The following is a 19,328-nucleotide window of genomic DNA, read 5'->3' as shown; positions in this document are numbered from 1 at the left end:
TCAGAGCCTGCTTTGATGAACTTCAAAGCAACCATCTAGAGATGTGGTTCATTTTTGACTATATATCAGACATTCTCTATGTTGCTGACATGTTTGTACGTACAAGGACAGGTAAGGGTATGCTCTGATAAATCATATGGTCAGTAACTTTTTATGTTATACTACCTTGCTAAAATGAATAGCAAAGACAAGGTAACCTAGTAAGCTTTCTTTAGGGAGGGTTGTGCAAGACATTGAAAGTGTCTATGTGGAAAATGGCCCAGCTTAAAAAGTCACCTATTTCACCACCAGAACTGATGTATCATATTCTGATAGTAACATCCCACATTGCCTTATCCAGCCAATTCGAGGCTGTCTCTTTATATACAGTAGTTCTAGAAACAGGCAGGTAGCTGCGTTGGTCTGCCATAGTCGAAACAAAATAAAAAAAATCCTTCCAGTAGCACCTTAGAGACCCACTAAGTTTGTTATTGGTATGAGCTTTCACACTAAGTTTGTTATTGGTATGCATGCACACTTCTTCAGATACACTCGGGTTAAGAACTTAAAACGTTCTGGAGGTCCGTTCTTAACTTGAAACTGTTCTTAACCTGAGGTACCACTTTAGCTAATGGGGTCTCCCACTGCCACTCATCCTGAAGCAAAGTTCTTAACCCAAGATACTATTTCTGGGTTAGCGGAGTTTGTAACCTGAAGCATCTGTAACCTGAAGCATCTGTAACCCAAGGTACCACTGTAGTATTGGTGACAGGAAAAACAGAATAGTTCAGAATTTTCACCCAGTTATGGTTCCATTGGAGTTCACAGTATTATGAAAACATTGGGGGGGGGGGGTGAATACAGGTGTCCATTTACCAAATTCTGTCATTTACCTGCTTCTAGATTCCTGATTTGGTGTGGAACTGGAAATACTGTATGATAAAATTCTCAGCATTTAGCAGGATAATACAGTTTACTGGTTTACCAAGGAGTTACTAAATTATCATATATATTTGCCCTTTGCCATGTCAGTAAAAATAAAACAAAATTGTATCACAAAGTTATTTCTGCATTTTATTTCAGGTTACCTGGAACAAGGTTTGTTGGTGAAAGAAGAACTTAAACTCAAGAAAAAATATAAGGGAACTGTACAATTTAAATTAGATGTACTTTCCATCATTCCAACTGATCTACTTTACTTCAGGTTAGGCTTGAACTACCCAGAAATACGAATAAACAGATTACTTAGAATATCACGTATGTTTGAATTCTTCCAGCAAACAGAAACAAGAACAAGTTACCCAAATATATTCAGAATTTCAAATCTTGTCATGTATATTATAATTATTATCCACTGGAATGCATGTATGTATTTTTCAATCTCCAAAGCCATAGGCTTTGGAACAGACACATGGGTCTATCCCAATATTAGCCATCCTGAATTTGGCCGGCTGGCTAGAAAGTATCTTTACAGCCTTTACTGGTCAACACTGACCTTGACAACTATTGGTGAAACACCACCTCCCGTGAAAGATGCTGAGTATTTCTTTGTCGTTGTTGACTTCTTAGTTGGTATACTAATTTTTGCTACCATTGTTGGTAATATTGGTTCTATGATCTCCAACATGAATGCTGCTAGGGAAGAATTTCAAGCAAGGATTGATGCTATAAAACAGTACATGCAGTTTCGGAATGTGAGCAAAGACTTAGAAAACAGAGTTATCAAGTGGTTTGATTATTTGTGGACAAATAAGAAGGCAGTAGATGAAAGAAAAGTCTTGAAGTATCTCCCAGATAAATTACGAGCAGAAATTGCCATCAATGTTCATCTGGAAACTTTAAAGAAAGTCCAGATTTTTGCAGATTGTGAAGCTGGCTTACTGGTTGAGCTAGTCTTAAAACTGCAGCCTCAGGTGTACAGTCCTGGAGATTATATCTGTCGGAAAGGTGACATTGGGCGAGAAATGTACATCATCAAAGAAGGGAAACTTGCGGTGGTTGCTGATGATGGAGTTACTCAATATGTGGTCCTAAGTGATGGCAGCTACTTTGGGGAGATTAGCATTCTTAACATTAAAGGTAGCAAAGCTGGAAATCGGAGGACAGCTAACATTAGAAGCATTGGTTATTCAGATTTGTTTTGTCTGTCTAAAGACGACCTAATGGAGGCTTTAACAGAATACCCAGATGCAAAGGCCTTGTTGGAAGAGAAGGGAAAGCAAGTCCTTATGAAAGATGGACTGCTGGATTTAGATGTTGCAAACGCAGGAAAAGATCCTGAAGATATCGAGGAAAAGGTCAACCAAATAGAAGTAATGCTTGACTGTTTACAAACAAGGTTTGCTAGACTTCTGGCTGAATATGGTGCTGCACAGCAAAAATTGAAAATAAGGCTAACACAAGTTGAGCGCATCATAAAAGCGCCTATGGATTTTGATTTATCAAATTTAGAAGAAACTGAAGAATGAAAAGAGTAGAAACGGAGCTATTGTAAGCACTGCTGAATCTGTAATAGTCTAATAAAAGACAAAATAAGGAGGCTTCATTGAACATGGAATCTGTTAATCTTGGCTGGTTTTCTTTTTAAGCCAAGCATGAAGGGTATTTTCAATAATTTACATTTTATCTGTTATAAGTGTGACCAGAAAATATCACTTGATCTAGATGATAAGCTGGACTCCTCAGCAGTCATTTTGATTTACAGATAAGTTTGCTGCACTTTCTACTCAGAACAAAGTCAACTCTGATAGAAGATCTTTGTTTTGTAGCAGCTGCCCAGGAAATTAGCAGTAATTATAATCAGTCAGTTGCAAGTTATCGGGAGAATGTGATGCAATAAAATTCCACACTGTTTAATAAAACCCTTGTGAAAATTTTTGGCGTTTGTATTGACTGGCTACAAATAACCTCTGAGGATCGTGTGCCTAAAGGGGTTTCTTGAGATGGAGCTGTAGATTCTTACCAGGAGACCTCGTATTCTGTGATTATCAACAGTTTTAAACATATAACTAAATTATTTCTAGACTGCATATGGTGACTAGGTACAGTAGATTAAAATAAAGGCATAAGCCCTGCCCAAAGGTAGCAAGATTGACTCTGTAAAAAATGGATAAGGTGGAAGAAAGACATCAGTTTGTAAATGGCAGCAGGAAGAGGTATGTTTTGGTACATGTGCATTTCAAAATGCAGCACTGTTCTCTCAATCTGCTAATAAAGAAAGGCTTTCCATTCAGCAGTCTTGATCTGGAAATTCATATAAAGGTCATGTGGCTTTTTTACCCTGTTCTTTCCTTGGACTGAGGTTGGGAAGCTGTGTAGGTGCCACTGCTTCCGGGATCCGTCTGGTCAGTAGTTTGGACCAGGCTGACCTTCTCTTGGTAGGTGACCTTGATGTGGGGAGGTGAAGTAATCTCTCAGCAGCCCTTAGTGTTCTGCAACCTCTTGATAAGCACATTCCATGTCTCAGTTCTGTTTTGGCAAAACATGTTGTGGATATTTAATATTTGTGCTCTCGCTGGTCTATCTAGGCATCCCAAAAATAGGAGGAAAAAAATTATTAACTCATGGTTTACACAGAAAAAAGAACTTGTACTGCAATAATTAGTGTTTATTCTTTGTAGTACACTGGCATTTTGTGTTTAGAGAAGCAAATATCAGTTTAGCTACAGTCTGGATTAGGTGACCTGATTTTAAAAACGGGGCTTGAGGGATTTGCTTGCTTTTTTCAGTCCTTGGGAGAGACGGCTGAAATCTGAAAACAGCACTTTTGAAGTATGTGTATGCACACCTAAAAAGTTTTTTTCAACTGTCCTCAAAACCTTACCCTCTGCATGTTGCTTTTCATCTTCTTTTGAAATGGGGCTTTTTTTATTCTGAAGAAGCCCGACATGCAAATTGATTGTCTGAATGTGATTAATGTCAAGTGGTTTTGCTAAGTAACACTAACCGGAGGGGTGGGCTGGGGAGTCCAGAGAGCATAAACTCCCAGTAACATTTCGCTGAGCAAATCTGGAACAAAACTTAGCTGTAGTAACTAATGGCCAAATAATAATAATAATAATAATAATAATAATAATAATAATAATTTGTCTACTGCCCTTCATAAAAAACAAACCAATAACTTCCCCCTCCCACAAACACATTAAAAAAAACATAGAATGTTAATCAGCCAAACGCCTGGTTGTGGAGAAATACTTTTATTATGTATTAAATTTGTATAGATCAAAGTGACCCTGCAGGAAAAACACTGAAATGTCTGAGCCCAGGCGAATGAGACCTTGCACAGTTCCCTGTCGGGGGGAAGCAGGCGGGGTCTAAATACCAGATGGGCGTGGAATAATAATAATAATAATAATAATAATAATAATAATAATAATAATAATAATAATAATAATAATAATAATAATAATAATAAATAATTTAAAATATATTACTATATGTATAATAATAAATTATATATATAATTGCGCAAAACGAAAGCGCTCGACGACGCTCCTTCTGATGCATTCTGGGTGCTGTAGTTCTCCGTGGGTCACTTCGGAGGCCGTCGGTTCTTTATGCGCCGCACAGAAAGAGAGGGGGGGCGGAGTCCTGCCACACCACGGTTCCGGTGTTTGCCCGTCCCACTTCCGATTCTCTGCCGCGAGGGATGCCGGGAATTGTAGTTTAGGCGCCGGCGCGCCGTGAACTGCCGAGGAAGCGCTACGTCGGCTACACCTGGATCCTCCCAGCTGCTGCGCCTCATCCTCTGAAAGCGGGCGGCGACGGGTTGCTCCGTCCCGGCTTCGAGCGAGCGACGGGCCTTGTGTTGAGGAGGGAGGAGGTGGAGGAAGAAGGATGGAGGCGGCTTGGCGCCAGGGCGGCCGGGGCCGGGGAAGGGGGAGAGCCGGAGCCGGCGGTGTCCCTGCAGGCAGCGGACCTGGCGGCCGGGGAAGGGGAAGGGGAGGCGCCTCCCCGGCCGCCGGGGCTTGTAGTAATAACACCTCAGGAGCCCGCGGTGAGTATTTTCACAACCTCACACACCTACCGTGGGGGGGGGGGAGCCCCTCATACTCCACTTGGGGCCCAGGTGAAATAGGAAAGGCATGAGGAGGTGTTTAAAAAAAAATTTAAAATAAAATGTATTGAAGGGAGAGCAAGAATGCAGCTCCCTGCAGCTGCTTCAAGAAGGAGGGCATTTGATTTATTATTTTACACTGTGTTTATGTGTGTGTGTGTGTGTGTGTGTGTGTATATATATATATATATATATATATATATATATATATATTTCAAAAAAGGCTTCTTGGTATGGTGGGAGAGGAGGCTTCCATACACCCTTGCATAGCTTCTAATCGCCCTGAGCAGAAGCTGAAATCTTGTTCGAAGTATAGGTATATATATATATATATATATATCTTCATTGAGATACAAACCAGTTCATAATAGGGACCATTTTTATTTAAGGCGGACTCTCTTAAGTTCTTAACATGTTTTTAACATGTACAGTTTATGCTTGTTTTGATCTGTATTAAGGTTAATGTTTTATACCCTGCCTTTCTCCCTAACAGGGACTCGGGGCAGCTTACAATAAGAGCAGTTGAAAACTGTTGGGTGGGAAATCATTAAAAACAACGACCAATTAAGCATTGATAGAATTAAGGCAAATATAAAATGTATTAAAAATATAATTACAATAAAACGGCACCAGCCCTTCACTAAAAGCAATCAGTTTTCCAAAGCCAGCTCAGTTATTTGATACATTGGAGCTGAGAACTGGGAGCATGCCTGATTTGTGTGGCTGCTGCTGTAATTATTGAACATTTAGGTCATTTGCGATATTGTTGCTGAACGTATTTGAAAACCAGACAAGTATTTTATGCAAATATGCTTACATGACGTTCATTGACTTCCCCCAAAAGAATCCTGGAACTGTAGTTTACCCCTCACAAAGCTAGAAGTCCCAGCACCCTTAAAACTGCAGTTCCCAGAATTCTTGGGGGGAAGGAATGACCTTTAAATGTATGGATGTGGAATCCCCACACCGGAAAATAGAAGCAGCTGTTTGGAGTAGAGATGCAGCCAATGGATGTATGAAGACTTAGGCATTCCCTTCCACTGCTGCTTTGCTCCAAAATGGCCCCTTCTGAAGCAGGAAAGAAAGCTGTTAAGGGTTTGATTATGCACATTTATGTGTAACTCTTAAGTTGGGCCCTTAGATACAAGCCATTGTATGCCTTCTTCACCTCTGCAGCAGAAGTGCAGGTGTAAATGAGCTTGTATACATTGCTTATGCAGTAAGAATCAGGGAAGTATAGGCTGTGTTTCAAGAAAATACTGAAACCAACTGTAAAGAGTCATGTGCCCCTTCCAAGAATGCCAGAAGATAATCTAAACCGTGCTAGGGTGTGGCCTTTGTGAAAAAAAATATTCCCTTTAAAGCATCTAATGCTTGCTTTGTTCATTAGATATTTAAACAGAGATTTTATTAGTTGCATTTATTTTTCTGAAAGATGCTGTCACATTTTAAACTCTGTTTAAACTTTGTTCCCGTAACAGAGCTAACCTCTCAGAAAAAATTTGATGAAATTAAGAAGGCTAACCAAGCTGCAGCTAGAAAGCTTGTTGAAGATCAATTTAGTTCCTCCTCTGAAGAAGAAGATGAAGATATCAAAGGAAAACATGGGAAAATATTGGCCAAGACATTTACCACTTATACAAATCAAACTGGTAAAGCTCTTATTTCTTTCTTTCACAGGCCCTTGCCTTATAAAGACCTACCTATCACTACACTGAGATCATTATTCAGATAATGATTTCTATAATTGGAGTAGTAACACGTTAATGAATGTTTATATTATAGGAACCATACAGTATGTATGTATGTATGCTCAGAAATATAGCTCAATCTGTCACAAAAGTAATGTGCAACAGTAAATACAGCAGCTGTAGGAGACCATATAACACTGTTCTTAAAAGATCTGCACTGGTTGCCTATTCACTACCAAGCCTAATTCAAGCCTAAATGGCTTGGGACCTAGTTAACAGAGGGAGCCCTTCTCCCTGTATCATTCAGCCTGTGAGTTGAGATTCACTGGAGATTTGGGTGACTGAAACTTTGAAAAGGACCTACTCTTTGATAGTCCCCTGATTACGAAACAGTCTTCCCACAGACATTAGTCTCTTAGTAGTCATTATATTTTGGGGTTTAGAGAGGTATGGCCTTGATTCATGTATGGTTTCCATTTCAGACCATCAGTAAATGTTAGCGTGGCATTTTGTTTTACATGGAAATAAACAGCTTCACAAATAAGCTTTTGATTTATCCTTTGGCGCTGGTCCTCTAACATTAGGATAAAATAGTACTGACTACTGCTTTGTACAAAAAACAAAATTGTCTTCCTGTCTTGTTCAAAGATGGAGATGCAAGTGAACTGGAACGCACAAGGCAGTACATGAATGATGCTTTTCAGTCTGGGGCAATGACGTGCTTGATATGTATTGCTTCAATTAAGAGAAACCAAGCGGTAAGCATCTTACACTATAGAGTATTGTAACATTACCACTTCTTCAACATTTGCTGTTTAGTTGGAATGTATTTGCTCTTCAGTTAGAGAGGGCATATAAAGAAGTATGCTTTCGACTGCGCTGTCACTTCATCTTTGGAATTCCTTTCAAAATGATGTTGATAGCTTCAGAAAGTGATCAAAAGCCTCTCATTTTTCAGACATTTGTATTGTGGCTGGGCATGAAAAAGTAATTTTGTTTTATTACTTTGACTGCCTGAATTGGGTCCAGTTGCAGAAATCCAACTGTTCTCTGCATCCCGTTACATTTATTTAGGGAATCATCAACACATCCCCCCTCCCCCACCTAAAAAACCACAGTAAGAGCTAGTGGTACAATTGAAATTACCACTTCTGACACTAAAATTGCCACGTGTTGAAATCATCAGTCAAGCTCTGGCCTTCAGCACTCTCTCACTTGTGCACTCTTGCTCGGAATGGGATGGATCCTAGCCAGGACAAGCATACTCTGAAAGGGGTCAGGTCCAAGGAAGAGTGACTTCTTTGAAGGACAGATGGGAGAAGAGATACTTACCTTTCTTGCACTCTGAGCTTGTTTGCACATCACAGTAAAGCAAACTATGGCTTACCAGGACTTTGAGAATGTGTTGGCTCCCAGAAAGGCTCCTCTCCTGGTCTTTTTAGTGCAATGCAAGATTGGTTTAGTGTGTCATCTGAACCTAGGATCGTGGTTAAGGTATTTCCTCCTTAACCACTGCCTGTACCAAGGTTTGTCCTCTGGTTAATGGCTAAGGAGGAGAGACCTTAACCACAATCCTGTGTTTGGATGACACACTAAGCCAAACCTTGGCTTATCTGCTTCATTGCACTATGCTTAATGATAATAATCATCATCATTAATAATTATATTATTTGTACCCTGTCCACCTGACTGGGTAACCCCAGCGACTCTGGGCAGCTTCCAACAAATACAAAAGCATAATAAAACATCAAATATTAAAAACTTCCCTATAGAGAGCTGCCTTCAGGTGTCTTCTAAAAGTTGTATAGTTATTTATCTCCTTGACACCTGGGGGCGTGCATTCTAGAAGGTGCAAGGCACTCTGCCTGGTTCCTGTAACCTCACTTCTCGTAGTGAGGGAACCACTAGAAGGCCCTTGGAGCTGGAACTCACCGTCCAGGCTGAATGATGGGGGTGGAGATGCCCCTTCACGTATACAGGACCGAGGCCATTTAGGGCTTTAAAGGTCAGCACCAACACTCTGATGAACACAGTGGGCTCAAGATGCTCTCCAGGAGTCAGTATGGCCACGTGGTCTTGGTAAACTATAGTGTGGATTGTTGTGAAATACAGAAATTGTGAAATTGTGTCTGTCATGATTTGACCACATTTTTAAAAAACTACCAATAAGTCAGTGCTCCATTTGTTTAAACTCTATAACAGACCCTGTAGTGGGGATACCACCGTATTTATTTGAATGTAATGTGCACCTTTTTTGGCCAAATTACATTGCGAAAGTTAGGGTGCGCATTAGATTCAGCAGAGCATTCATGTAAATACGCTAACAATCATTTTTTTAATAAATAAAATGGCTGCTTTACACAGCCTGATAACAGGATCTACATCAGGACATAGCAAAATAAATAAAACCCAATATTCACCTTAGTTTTTTTGCAGCAGTGGGAGAGGAGGATTGTTGCATATGTGTGTTGAATTTTATACGCCAAATCAGCATGTTTACTTGGAAAGGCCTTTGAAACATCTTTATCTGCCTTCTAGGTCTGGAGCTGTTCTGGATGTTTCTGCATATTTCACATGCCTTGCATTCAGAAGTGGGCTAAGGATAGCCTTTTTCTAATATCTTCTCCACTGACAGATGATGATTTCGGAAAGAGGGATTATCCATGGCCTTGGTAGGCTTTTACGGTTTTATTTTGAAAGCTCCTTTATGTGGTGGGAAAACAGTACTTAAAAGAAGAGCCAGACAGCTGTAAAATGTGTGCTCTAATGTTGCATTTAATGAAAAAATTCCTTTGCATTTAAGTCTCTTTAGCAATCCCAGGGTAAGTTGGTGTTGTGTGCATGCAAAATACCATCTCCGTGACGGAGGACTTGGCTGCTCTGTGAGCACAGCCAACTAAAGTTAAACACGTTTAAGTAGTAATGGGTGAACTTAAAACATTGTAAATCAGTTTAATCCCACACCATTTGCTCAGATGAAGGTTCTCTGTTTCAAGAACTTTTAGTATATACAGCTTTACCAAAGAGGTTAGGCTGGCTCAACTAGAGCCAGGGCCTTCTCGGTCGCGGCTCCAATCTGGTGGAACACTCTGTCACAAGAGACTAGGGCCCTGCAGGACCTGACATCCTTCCGCAGGGCCTGCAAGACAGAGCTGTTCCACCAGGCCTTTGGTCAGGGCGCAGCCTGACCCCCTCCTCTGGCAATCGACAATCTGCACAGAATTTGGCTTGATGGTTGCCATTAATTTGATTTTAATTTAATTTGATTTAATTAATTTTATAATGAATGTTTTAGAATGTCGGATTATTTTGATTGTTGTTAGCCGCCCTGAGCCCAGCTTCGGCTGGGGAGGGCGGGATATAAATAAAATTTATTATTATTATTATTATTATTATTATTATTATTAAGCTGGGGAAATGCTCCTGTTGAAACATAACATGACCAAAAATAAAATAATGTCTGAGGACAGGAAGCCTGATTTCTTCCTTCTCTTTGCTACCCTGGTTGGTATAATCTGCCCTTTTGATCTTCCCTTGAGTTTTGACCTCAATTCTTTTCTCCTCTAGCCTTGTTTAATGGCAAATGTGACCCTGTTTTGTTCTTTTGAGTGGTGCTTAGGGTTAAGCAGTTGCACAGCAGCAGCAGAGTGGAAATGTGAAATTTCCCTGTGAGAATTTTGATCTCTAACCTCTTCATTCAGTGTACAGTTGTAATCATAATGTTAGTTGAAGTATCACAAAAAAGTCTTACTTTGGTACAATATGGATGGATGTCCATACACTGAGCAAGACAGCGGTTCTTTTGAGTGGGTGGTTTATTTTTATTTTTTGAAGAAATAGTGTTTGGCTTCCTCCCCTTGGGATGGATATCTCTGCATCCTGTTATATCACTGGAGGCCCAAGTGACCTTAGTGGTGCAGAGTGCTTTTCACCAGCTTAGGCAACCTCTTTGGGATAGAGAGAGCCTGACAACTATCATACATGGGTTGGTAACTTTATTGTTAGACTATTGTTATATGGGGATGCAGGTGGCGTTGTGGGTTAAACCACAGAGCCTAGGACTTGCCAATCAGAAGGTCGGCAGTTCGAATCCCCGCGACAGGGTGAGCTCCCATTGCTCGGTCCCTGCTTCTGCCAACCTAGCAGTTCGAAAGCACGTCAAAGTGCAAGTAGATAAATAGGTACCACTCCGGCGGGAAGGTAAACGGCATTTCCGTGTGCTGCTCTGGTTCGCCAGAAGCGGCTTTGTCATGCTGGCCACATGACCCGGAAGCTGTACGCCGGCTCCCTCAGCCAAGAAAGTGAGATAAGCGCCGCAACCCCAGAGTTGGTCACGACTGGACCTAATGGTCAGGGATCCCTTTACCCCCTTACCTTTTATTGTTATATGGGACTGTTCTTGAAGTTTTCAGTCCAGAATAGAGCTGCTGTGATAGGAACAAGGACCAGTTGCTGGGAAAACATCTCATAGATATTGAAAGAACTCCATTGGCTTCCAGTCTGTTGCAAAACACAACTCAAGGGCTTCACTTTTGAAATCCCTACATGGCTTTGACCTAGCTACCTGAAGGGACACCTGCTTCCATGTCAAGCTTCCATTAACTAAGACAATATGCTAAGTGAGGCAGCTGGCAGCCAGGGAAAATGATTGCGGTGCCTTCTCTGTAGAACTCTTTCCCCAGAGAGGTTCAGCTGGTGCTTATGCTGGTTTTATTCTCTGGGGCTGCTTAAACCGTTTTCTCTATTTAATGCTGCTTTGACTTAGGATCATAGAAGTGTAGAGTTGGACTTGGCCATCTAGTCCAAGCCACTGCAGTGCAGGAATCTTTTGCACAACGTGGCTCTCAAATGCATGACCCTGAGATTAAGAGTCTCGTGCTCTACTGACTGAGCTATTCATTTAAGAATGCATTTGGATGGAACCTGTATTTTTAATATTATGTTTTTACATGCATCTCTGTAAATTTCCTTGAAACCTTTTTTTGAAAGGCAGTGTAAAAAATCCGGTAAATAAATAAATCTATTTCAGTTGCTAATGGTTGATGTTATAGTGTCACTGTTGTTGTTTTTTCATTGTTGGTAAACACTGGACTTTGACTTGGCATTTAGCATCCATAATTGTGGCTGCATCACTGTTGCGGTTGTAGTAAAGTCGTATACTTCAGCTGAACTTTACCAAAGTCTCCGTGAATTTTTCCTCTGATCTTTCAGTCCAAAGTGCAGATTTGAGTACAAGCGATCGGAGACTCCCACTCGCTACTACTGCTACTGCAGAAAGGTAGAGGACCCGCCACTTGATCCCTGGCTAGTTCCACATTCCTGTGGCCAAGTATGTGAAAGAGATTTCAAGCCTCCCTGTGGACACAGGTGCCTGCTACTTTGTCACCCAGGTATGTGATGTTAATGTAGCTGTACGTAAGCTATACAGTGGTACCCTGGAAGTCGAATGGAACTTGTTCTGGAAGTCCATTCAACTTCCAAAATGTTTGGAAACCCAAGTGCAGCTTCTGATTGGCTGCAGGAAGCTCCTGCAGCCAATCGGAAGCCGCGGATGCCCCGTCAGACGTTCGGCTTCCAAAAATAGTTTGCAAACCAGAACAGTAACTTTCAGGTTTTCGGCGTTCGGGAGCCAAAACATTCAGGAACTAAGCTGTTCCAAAACCAAGGTATGACTGTAATTAAAAACCTAGGGCAGTGCAAATTTAAAAATGTAATATGGTTACTAATATGGTTATGTGAGAGTGAACTGAATTTTTACATCAGGTGGCACATTAAAAAGTTGCCAATGAGTGAAAGCTTTGGGATACTAGCCACTACTTTCTGTATAACTAACATGCACATACTAAATACAATATAATACAATCTCACACATGGATTTCTCAATGCGTCATCACAATAGCTTTGTGAAGTCGCTTAGGCTGCCCTAAGTTAACCAGCAAATTTCAGGACAGAGGGGGTATTTGAACCAAGGTCTCCCCAGTCCCTGTTGATTCTGACTCGACAACTCGGATGTTCTGTGCTGGAATATCATTTCTGTGATAACCTTTCTTTTTCTTATTTCTAGGTCCTTGCCCGCCTTGTCCAAAGATGGTCACAATAACCTGCTACTGCAAGAAGGCTAAGCCTGTGCCACGAAGATGCAGTACCAAAGAGTGGTCATGTCAGCTGCCCTGTGGGCGAAAGCTGCCTTGTGGACAGCACAACTGTGAGAAACCTTGTCATCCAGGTAGATGTTTCTGTGTTGGATGTTATTTCAGGTTGACTCTCATTTTTGTCAGCAGGATCAGTTTTCTCCCTCTCCTCTTCTAACACTCCCGCTTGTGCCCTGTCCTCCCCAGTGGGTGAAGAAATTAAAACAATCTCTGTCCAAGCTATATTCTAATATTTAACTCTGCCTTACCTTTAGGAGACTGCCAGCCCTGTCCAAGAGTCAGTAAACAAGCTTGCATCTGCGGTAGACAAGTAGCAGAGAGGCTTTGTGCAAGTCCTGTATGGCAGTGCGATCAGGTAAGTTTCCTTAAATGTTGCCATGTTTTGTCATCAGATATAGGGTTTCGTTATATAAGAAGGGTGGCGGGTGATACCAGCGGTGACTCTGTTCCCCGCGCCAACCTCTAGCAAGAAATCTTATGGGTTAACATGAAGAAGCATATGGGATTAATGGCGTCATTTGGAAAAACAGCAATTTTGGTCCCACTTTATACAATTAAGCAAGGAAATTTGTTTTCAGCACCTGTCTGCCCACTGAGCCTCTTCATTCCTGTGCAAGCAGTTGGGTGTGCTTAGTTTTTCACACATGGCTTCTCCATTATGGCTTTATTTATGTTAAATCATGATGGGGTGTAATACGCCATGTGTTGTTCATCAGAGGTTGTATTTACCTTATTTTAAGACCTGCTAAGGAGCAGGTGGTTGTTATTATGTCCTGATAGGTAAAACCACAGAGTTCAAAGAGCACCTTCCTTTTTAACATGACCGTATGTGGTCTAAACCACAGAGCCTAGGGCTTGCCGATTGGAAGGTCAGCGGTTTAAATCCCTGCGACGGGTGAGCTCCCGTTGCTCGGTCCCTGCTCCTGCCAACCTAGCAGTTCAAAAGCACGTCAAAGTGCAAGTAGATAAATAGGTACCGCTGCAGCGGGAAGGTAAACGGTGTTTCTGTACACTGCTCTGGTTCGCCAGAAGCGGCTTAGTCATGCTGGCCACATGACCCGGAAGCTGTACGCTGGCTCCCTTGGCCAATAAAGTGAGATGAGCGCCACAACCCCAGAGTCGTTTGTGATTGGACCTAACTGTCAGGGGTCTCTTTACCACTTTACCTTTATGGTTAGCAGCAGACCTACCAGCAGGCTTGCAACTCAGCTGGGATTACAGGCTGGGGTGTAGGTGTGCTGGTTGTCTGAATCATCGCTTCTGTGCTGCAGCCACTTTGTGTTGCTGTGGTTGCATGTGCTGCTACACGTGGATCCCAAAGGTATCCATGCTATGCGCTGGAGCTTTCCTGGCACTTCCCCATCACCACAGCTCCCTGTTGATCCCACCCCCACCCCTCGAGAACCCTATTACTCAGGGAATGGGGATTACTTCAGATGGTGTAGGGTACTTCTTCGTTGGGAAGGAGAAATTGGGAGGCTGCCCTCTGTGACCAGAAGAACCTTCAGCTTCTTCTAGAGCAGTTCTGGATCCATGCCATAGCTTCTAGACTAGAGTCTGCGGCCACATTTTATGCAAGTGGCTATGAATAAAAGGTTTTACAAGAGAGCCCAATAATTCCTTGTTTAGCGTGCGTTTGACGCAGTGGTTATTACAAAATACAGTCAGTTGCATTCAGCAGTGCCCTCTTGTTGACGGAACGCTCCTTGATCCAGTGGAGGCTTCCGTCATCAGCACACGAAGAAGCATCATCTTCTTTGTTGATCTTCCTCCCCCTCTGCAGCTTCCCACACATGAACCCAGTTCTGTTCAAGAGTTGCGGACGGTGATATGCAGCTGCTGAGGGGAAAGGAATTGGTGAAAATGACCTCCCTCCCTGTTATGCTGACTGACTGAAGTATCCACTGAATCAAAGAGCCTTCTGTCAGCAGAGGGACGTCATTAGATGTAACCCAATATTTATAAGTCTCAAAGCCCCTTTGAGGGCCTAGACTTGCTTGTTTTATGGCATAAAAATGCGAAAATAAACATCTCTCTCTTTTTCTGTTGTCTCCTTCGTGGCATGGTTACACATGAAGGACGGGGAAATTTCAGCACATTCAGCTGCTCTCGGCCTTGGCATAGCAAGCATCACCTGCAGAAATTTTCCTTTTTGCTGTACTTGTTACGAAACAAGAGGAGGGCTCCTAGTAGGCTTTCCCCCCTGAGAGTTTGAAAGTTTTAGTTTATATCTTTGTGCTGTATTACTTTTGTTGAATAATAAATAAATAATTTTGGTCGTACTGTCCATGGCAGTGAACAGTCTTGCCTTTGCAGAAAGAGCCTCTGCAAAGGGCTGTGTGTACAGTGCAGTTCTCTGCCTGTAGAGCTCAGGTGCATTTTACATTTGCAGTCTACAGTTCCCTCCCTGAGCTGTTACAATGATGACAGCTTCACTAGTGAAATATGAAAGCTGCATGATTCATTTATTTTTTTGCAAAAAAATTACCCTCAGTGGCCAAACATCATAATAAAAAACATCATACTAAACCAGTGGTGTCCAAACTTTTTCAAAGAGGGCCAAATGTTGAGCTTTTTTAGAGGATTTTCACCTAAAGTTGCAGTGCTTTTTTTAAGGATTAAAGTCGTTGGCGGACTTATTCCTTTGGGAATAACAGCACAACAGACTCATTTCTCAGAATTGCTTGGGGGGGGCGGATTAAATTGACCAGGGGGCTGGATTTGGCCCCCGGGCTGGACTTTGGACATGCCTGCACTAAACCATAGTTTGGTGTGACCGGAAGAAACTGGAATGAGGTTCAGTGAACTTTGAGTTCGGAAGCTTCCATGCCTCCAAGCTGATTTATTCCAGAGTTTGTTGGTTCTGATGAAACTACAAACCGTGGTTAAGTAAAAGCTTCCAAACTGCTCCTAGCCATAAAAGAAGGAAGAGTGAACTTTCACGCTCACAGCTGACAGATACACATTGCACTAAATTGTGGCTTAGCATACTGCTGGAATATGGCCAGTCTGTAATTGCTTGTCATCTTTTCTTGCTGAATAAGGCTGATGTAACTTGAACAAAGCTTTGCTCCAAAAGATGTTTAATTCTTATAACAATATGGTTCAGGAAGAGTTCACGTATTCCTTTTTATTAATATGGAATTCGGGGAGCGATCACCTTTTTCTTTCTTGCATTCCATTGGATTTTTGTATTTCGTTGCTTTGTTAAATTCCTCACTTGCATGTGCTGTATGTGTTTTCCCAACAGGTGTGTGGCAAAACATTGCCTTGTGGTTATCATGCCTGTGAACAGATTTGTCATGCTGGCTCTTGTGGAGAGTGTCCCCGATCTGGCAAAAGGAGTTGTCCATGTGGAAAGTCAAGTAAGAATGTGTTTCTTTTCTGCCCATCTAGCATGCATCCAGTTCACCAATATAGCTAAGCTTCCTAAAATCTAAACTGCATTCAAATACAAGTCAAAGTAATACAATAGTAGACTTTTGTTAAATTTAAAGTTTGCCCAGAATGAGGTTAGACACAAGACCTGCCTAGCTTAATTAAATTGGGCCCATTATATAAAAACTGTAACTCCTTTTCTTGATGTAAGGCCTTATTTTCATGAAACAACAGACACAAAAATGTAGCTTTCATTTTTCAGTTGCGTATAATAAATGACAGAAGCTTTGCTGTTTTGTTTTGACTTAGAATTTTCTTTACCGTGTACGGAGGATGTGCCCACATGTGGAGACAGTTGTGACAAAGCTCTTGACTGTGGGATTCATAGATGTTCCCAGCGCTGCCACCGAGGCCCCTGTGAAATCTGTAGACAGGTTAGCATTTCTCTTCCAGTTCGGTCACATGTTTTTGAATAACTTTCCATTATTTCAGGACTTCTGAAGGACTTTATCTCCAATGAGCTTCCTTGAGGCAGAGAAAATAAAGATATGTTTCTTCTTTTAGCTGTCCTCTCCCTCTCTGAGCTCAGGAAACATGCTGTCTCCACTGCTTTGTGTCCTCAACCAAAAAAACAAGCTACCACAACCCCTAGCTTCTGCCTTCAAATCTGGGGAATAGATAAAGTTCCTGTATTGGCTTGGATTTATGTGTGGGAACATGCTTCAATGTGGCCTGTTTTTATAGGCTTATCTGCTTTTTGTTGTGAGGATTCAAAATGTCCTTGCCTTAAACAATCCCATTGAAGAGTGTCCTTCAGAATAAGCTTGATGATTGTAACAACCGAGGCAGGAAAGGTAAACTTTCCCAAAGTCTGTCATCCACTTGGATAGTTCTAACATTGCGAGATTCCATGTTCTGCAGGTCCACTGGTAGCTGCTGCCCCTAATTTCAACCTCTGCTTGCTCCTCTACCTCTTAAGTTTCCTTTTTCTGATGGTATAGGCTTGTATCATCATTTTGGCTGCTACTTGCTTGAAAAGGCATATTCTAAACTACAGTTTCTTCCCCTTCTGAAAATGGTGGCCTTCCCAACCATCTCATGTTTCTTTCCTTTTGCATTTTCTACTGTCTCTTCTTAGGCCTAGTTCATACAAACAGATGAGAAGGTAAACAGTTTTCCTGAGGTCAGGTCAAATTAAGTTGTTGTTTCTATGAGGATGTGCCCCATCTTTTTGATTCTTTTTTTTTTTTTTTTGTAAATATTTATTAAGATTTTCGCATTATTACAAAATGAAAAAGAAAAAATACAAAAATAAAAAGCTGTTAAAAACAATTCCAACTTTTTATCACTTATCTTTCATTTACTTGTTTCCCGGACCTCCTCATACCTCTCTTTTTTGTATTCCAATTCAAATTTATTTCGTTCAGCAATTTCTTTCCCTCCTTCTTACATCCTAATCTTTAATCTAAATATATATTATAATAACCTTAAATTTTGATCTATTAAAAAATCCAATCTTTTTCATATTCTTTTAACCTTTACAGCTAGAACCACAACCTCAATCCAACATCATTCTAACATTCATTAATTTTGCAATATTTCTGTAAATAGTCTTTAAATTTCTTCCAATCTTCTTTCACCGTCTCTTCTCCCTGATCTCGAATTCTGCCAGTCATTTCTGCCAGTTCCATGCAGTCGATCACTTTCATCTGCCACGTCTTTTTGATTCTAGTTATTCCTAGTTATTCCCAGAAGCTCTAGCCTGTGAAAGAGTTTCTTTCCGGCCTCTTGTCACACAGCATGCTAGACTCTTCTATGCATTTCCACCATTGAATTCTTTTATATGCTACTCCCCCCCCCCCTCCTGAATTCTAATCTGTGATGAGTTCTATGCATTTTTTTGGTATGGAAATAATTTTAACATGCTGAACATACAACTCCTAGCTTTAGTTTTCCTCCATGTGTATCTTAACAGGAAGTTGAAAAGCAGTGCCGCTGTGGAAAGCATACGAAACAGATGCCCTGCCATAAGCCATACCTTTGTGAAACAAAGTGTGCCAAAATCCGGGACTGTCAAAAACACCAGTGCAAGAGGAAGGTGAGTAGGTATTGAGGATGCATCGCCATCCTTTTGTAGCTAGAGTTATTTGGAAAAGTTTGGTTCAACTTCCAAAAATGCTTCTGTTTCTGAGACACACAGCCTGTAAGCATGTGGGAGCAGCTGAGAAAGCCACAGCGGTTTTCAGCTTGCAGTGGCCTGGCTTGCACATCACACTAAGCGCAAACTATGGCTTACTGAGACCTGGCAAACATACTGGCTCAAGAGAGGAGCTTGCACCAGCTTCATATCGCTATACAGTGGTACCTCGGGTTACATAACGTTTCAGGTTACAGACTCCACTAACCCAGAAATAGTACCTCAGGTTAAGAACCTTGCTTCAGGATGAGAACAGTAATTGTGCTTTGGCAGCAGTGGGAGACCCCCTTAGCTAAAGTGGTGCTTCAGGTTAAGAACAGTTTCAGGTTAAGAACGGACCTCCGGAACTAATTAAGTACTTGACCTGAGGTACCAATGTAGTCCTTTGGGCTCAGTTCAGCAGCTAAGTCAAGGTTTGACTTAGGGACGCGGGTGGCACTGTGGGTTAAACCACAGAGCTTAGGACTTGCCAATCAGAAGGTTGGCGGTTCGAATCCCTGCGACAGGGTGAGCTCCTGTTGCTCGGTCCCTGCTCCTGCCAACCTAGCAGTTCGAAAGCACCTCAAAGTGCAAGTAGATAAATAGGTACCACTCTGGCGGGAAGGTAAACGGCATTTCCGTGCGCTGCTCTGGTTCGCCATTGAAGCAGCTTAGTCATGCTGGCCACATGACCCGGCCAATAAAGCGAGATGAGCGCCACAACCCCATAGTTGGCCACGACTGGACCTAATGGTCAGGGGTCCCTTTACCTTTACTACTGTAGTCCTTTGGACTCAGTTCAGCAGCACCAAATCAAGGTTTAACTTAGCACATTGTCCAAACCCGCACTTGTGGTTAAGCTCTTTCCTCCTTAACCATGAGTTGTAGACAGTAAC

General features: G+C 41.7%; 1 protein-coding gene across 15 annotated transcripts in view; it reads left to right on the top strand.

Moving 5' to 3' along the window:
* LOC114604708 (NF-X1-type zinc finger protein NFXL1) overlaps positions 1 to 19,328 on the top strand; it is a 79,882-nt gene that overhangs the window by 18,690 nt on the left and 41,864 nt on the right. For 11 of the 15 annotated variants that reach the window (XM_077934340.1, XM_077934341.1, XM_077934345.1 and 8 more), the window contains 10 exons: positions 5 to 111; positions 6,517 to 6,687; positions 7,375 to 7,484; positions 9,265 to 9,398; positions 11,938 to 12,116; positions 12,791 to 12,952; positions 13,133 to 13,233; positions 16,129 to 16,243; positions 16,566 to 16,690; positions 18,232 to 18,354. In XM_077934340.1, the coding sequence (XP_077790466.1) occupies positions 5 to 111; positions 6,517 to 6,687; positions 7,375 to 7,484; positions 9,265 to 9,398; positions 11,938 to 12,116; positions 12,791 to 12,952; positions 13,133 to 13,233; positions 16,129 to 16,243; positions 16,566 to 16,690; positions 18,232 to 18,354 (1,327 nt within the window). Of the gene's footprint in view, positions 1 to 2; positions 112 to 1,062; positions 2,855 to 4,636; positions 4,976 to 6,516; positions 6,688 to 7,374; positions 7,485 to 9,264; positions 9,399 to 11,937; positions 12,117 to 12,790; positions 12,953 to 13,132; positions 13,234 to 16,128; positions 16,244 to 16,565; positions 16,691 to 18,231; positions 18,355 to 19,328 lie in introns of those variants that run through there. The other 4 variants (XM_028745123.2, XM_077934349.1, XM_028745124.2 and 1 more) reach the window with 4 other exon arrangements.

Source organism: Podarcis muralis, chromosome 9 (genome assembly GCF_964188315.1).
Source record: "Podarcis muralis chromosome 9, rPodMur119.hap1.1, whole genome shotgun sequence".
NCBI lineage: Eukaryota > Metazoa > Chordata > Lepidosauria > Squamata > Lacertidae > Podarcis > Podarcis muralis.
This window is presented reverse-complemented; position numbering and strand designations above follow the sequence as displayed.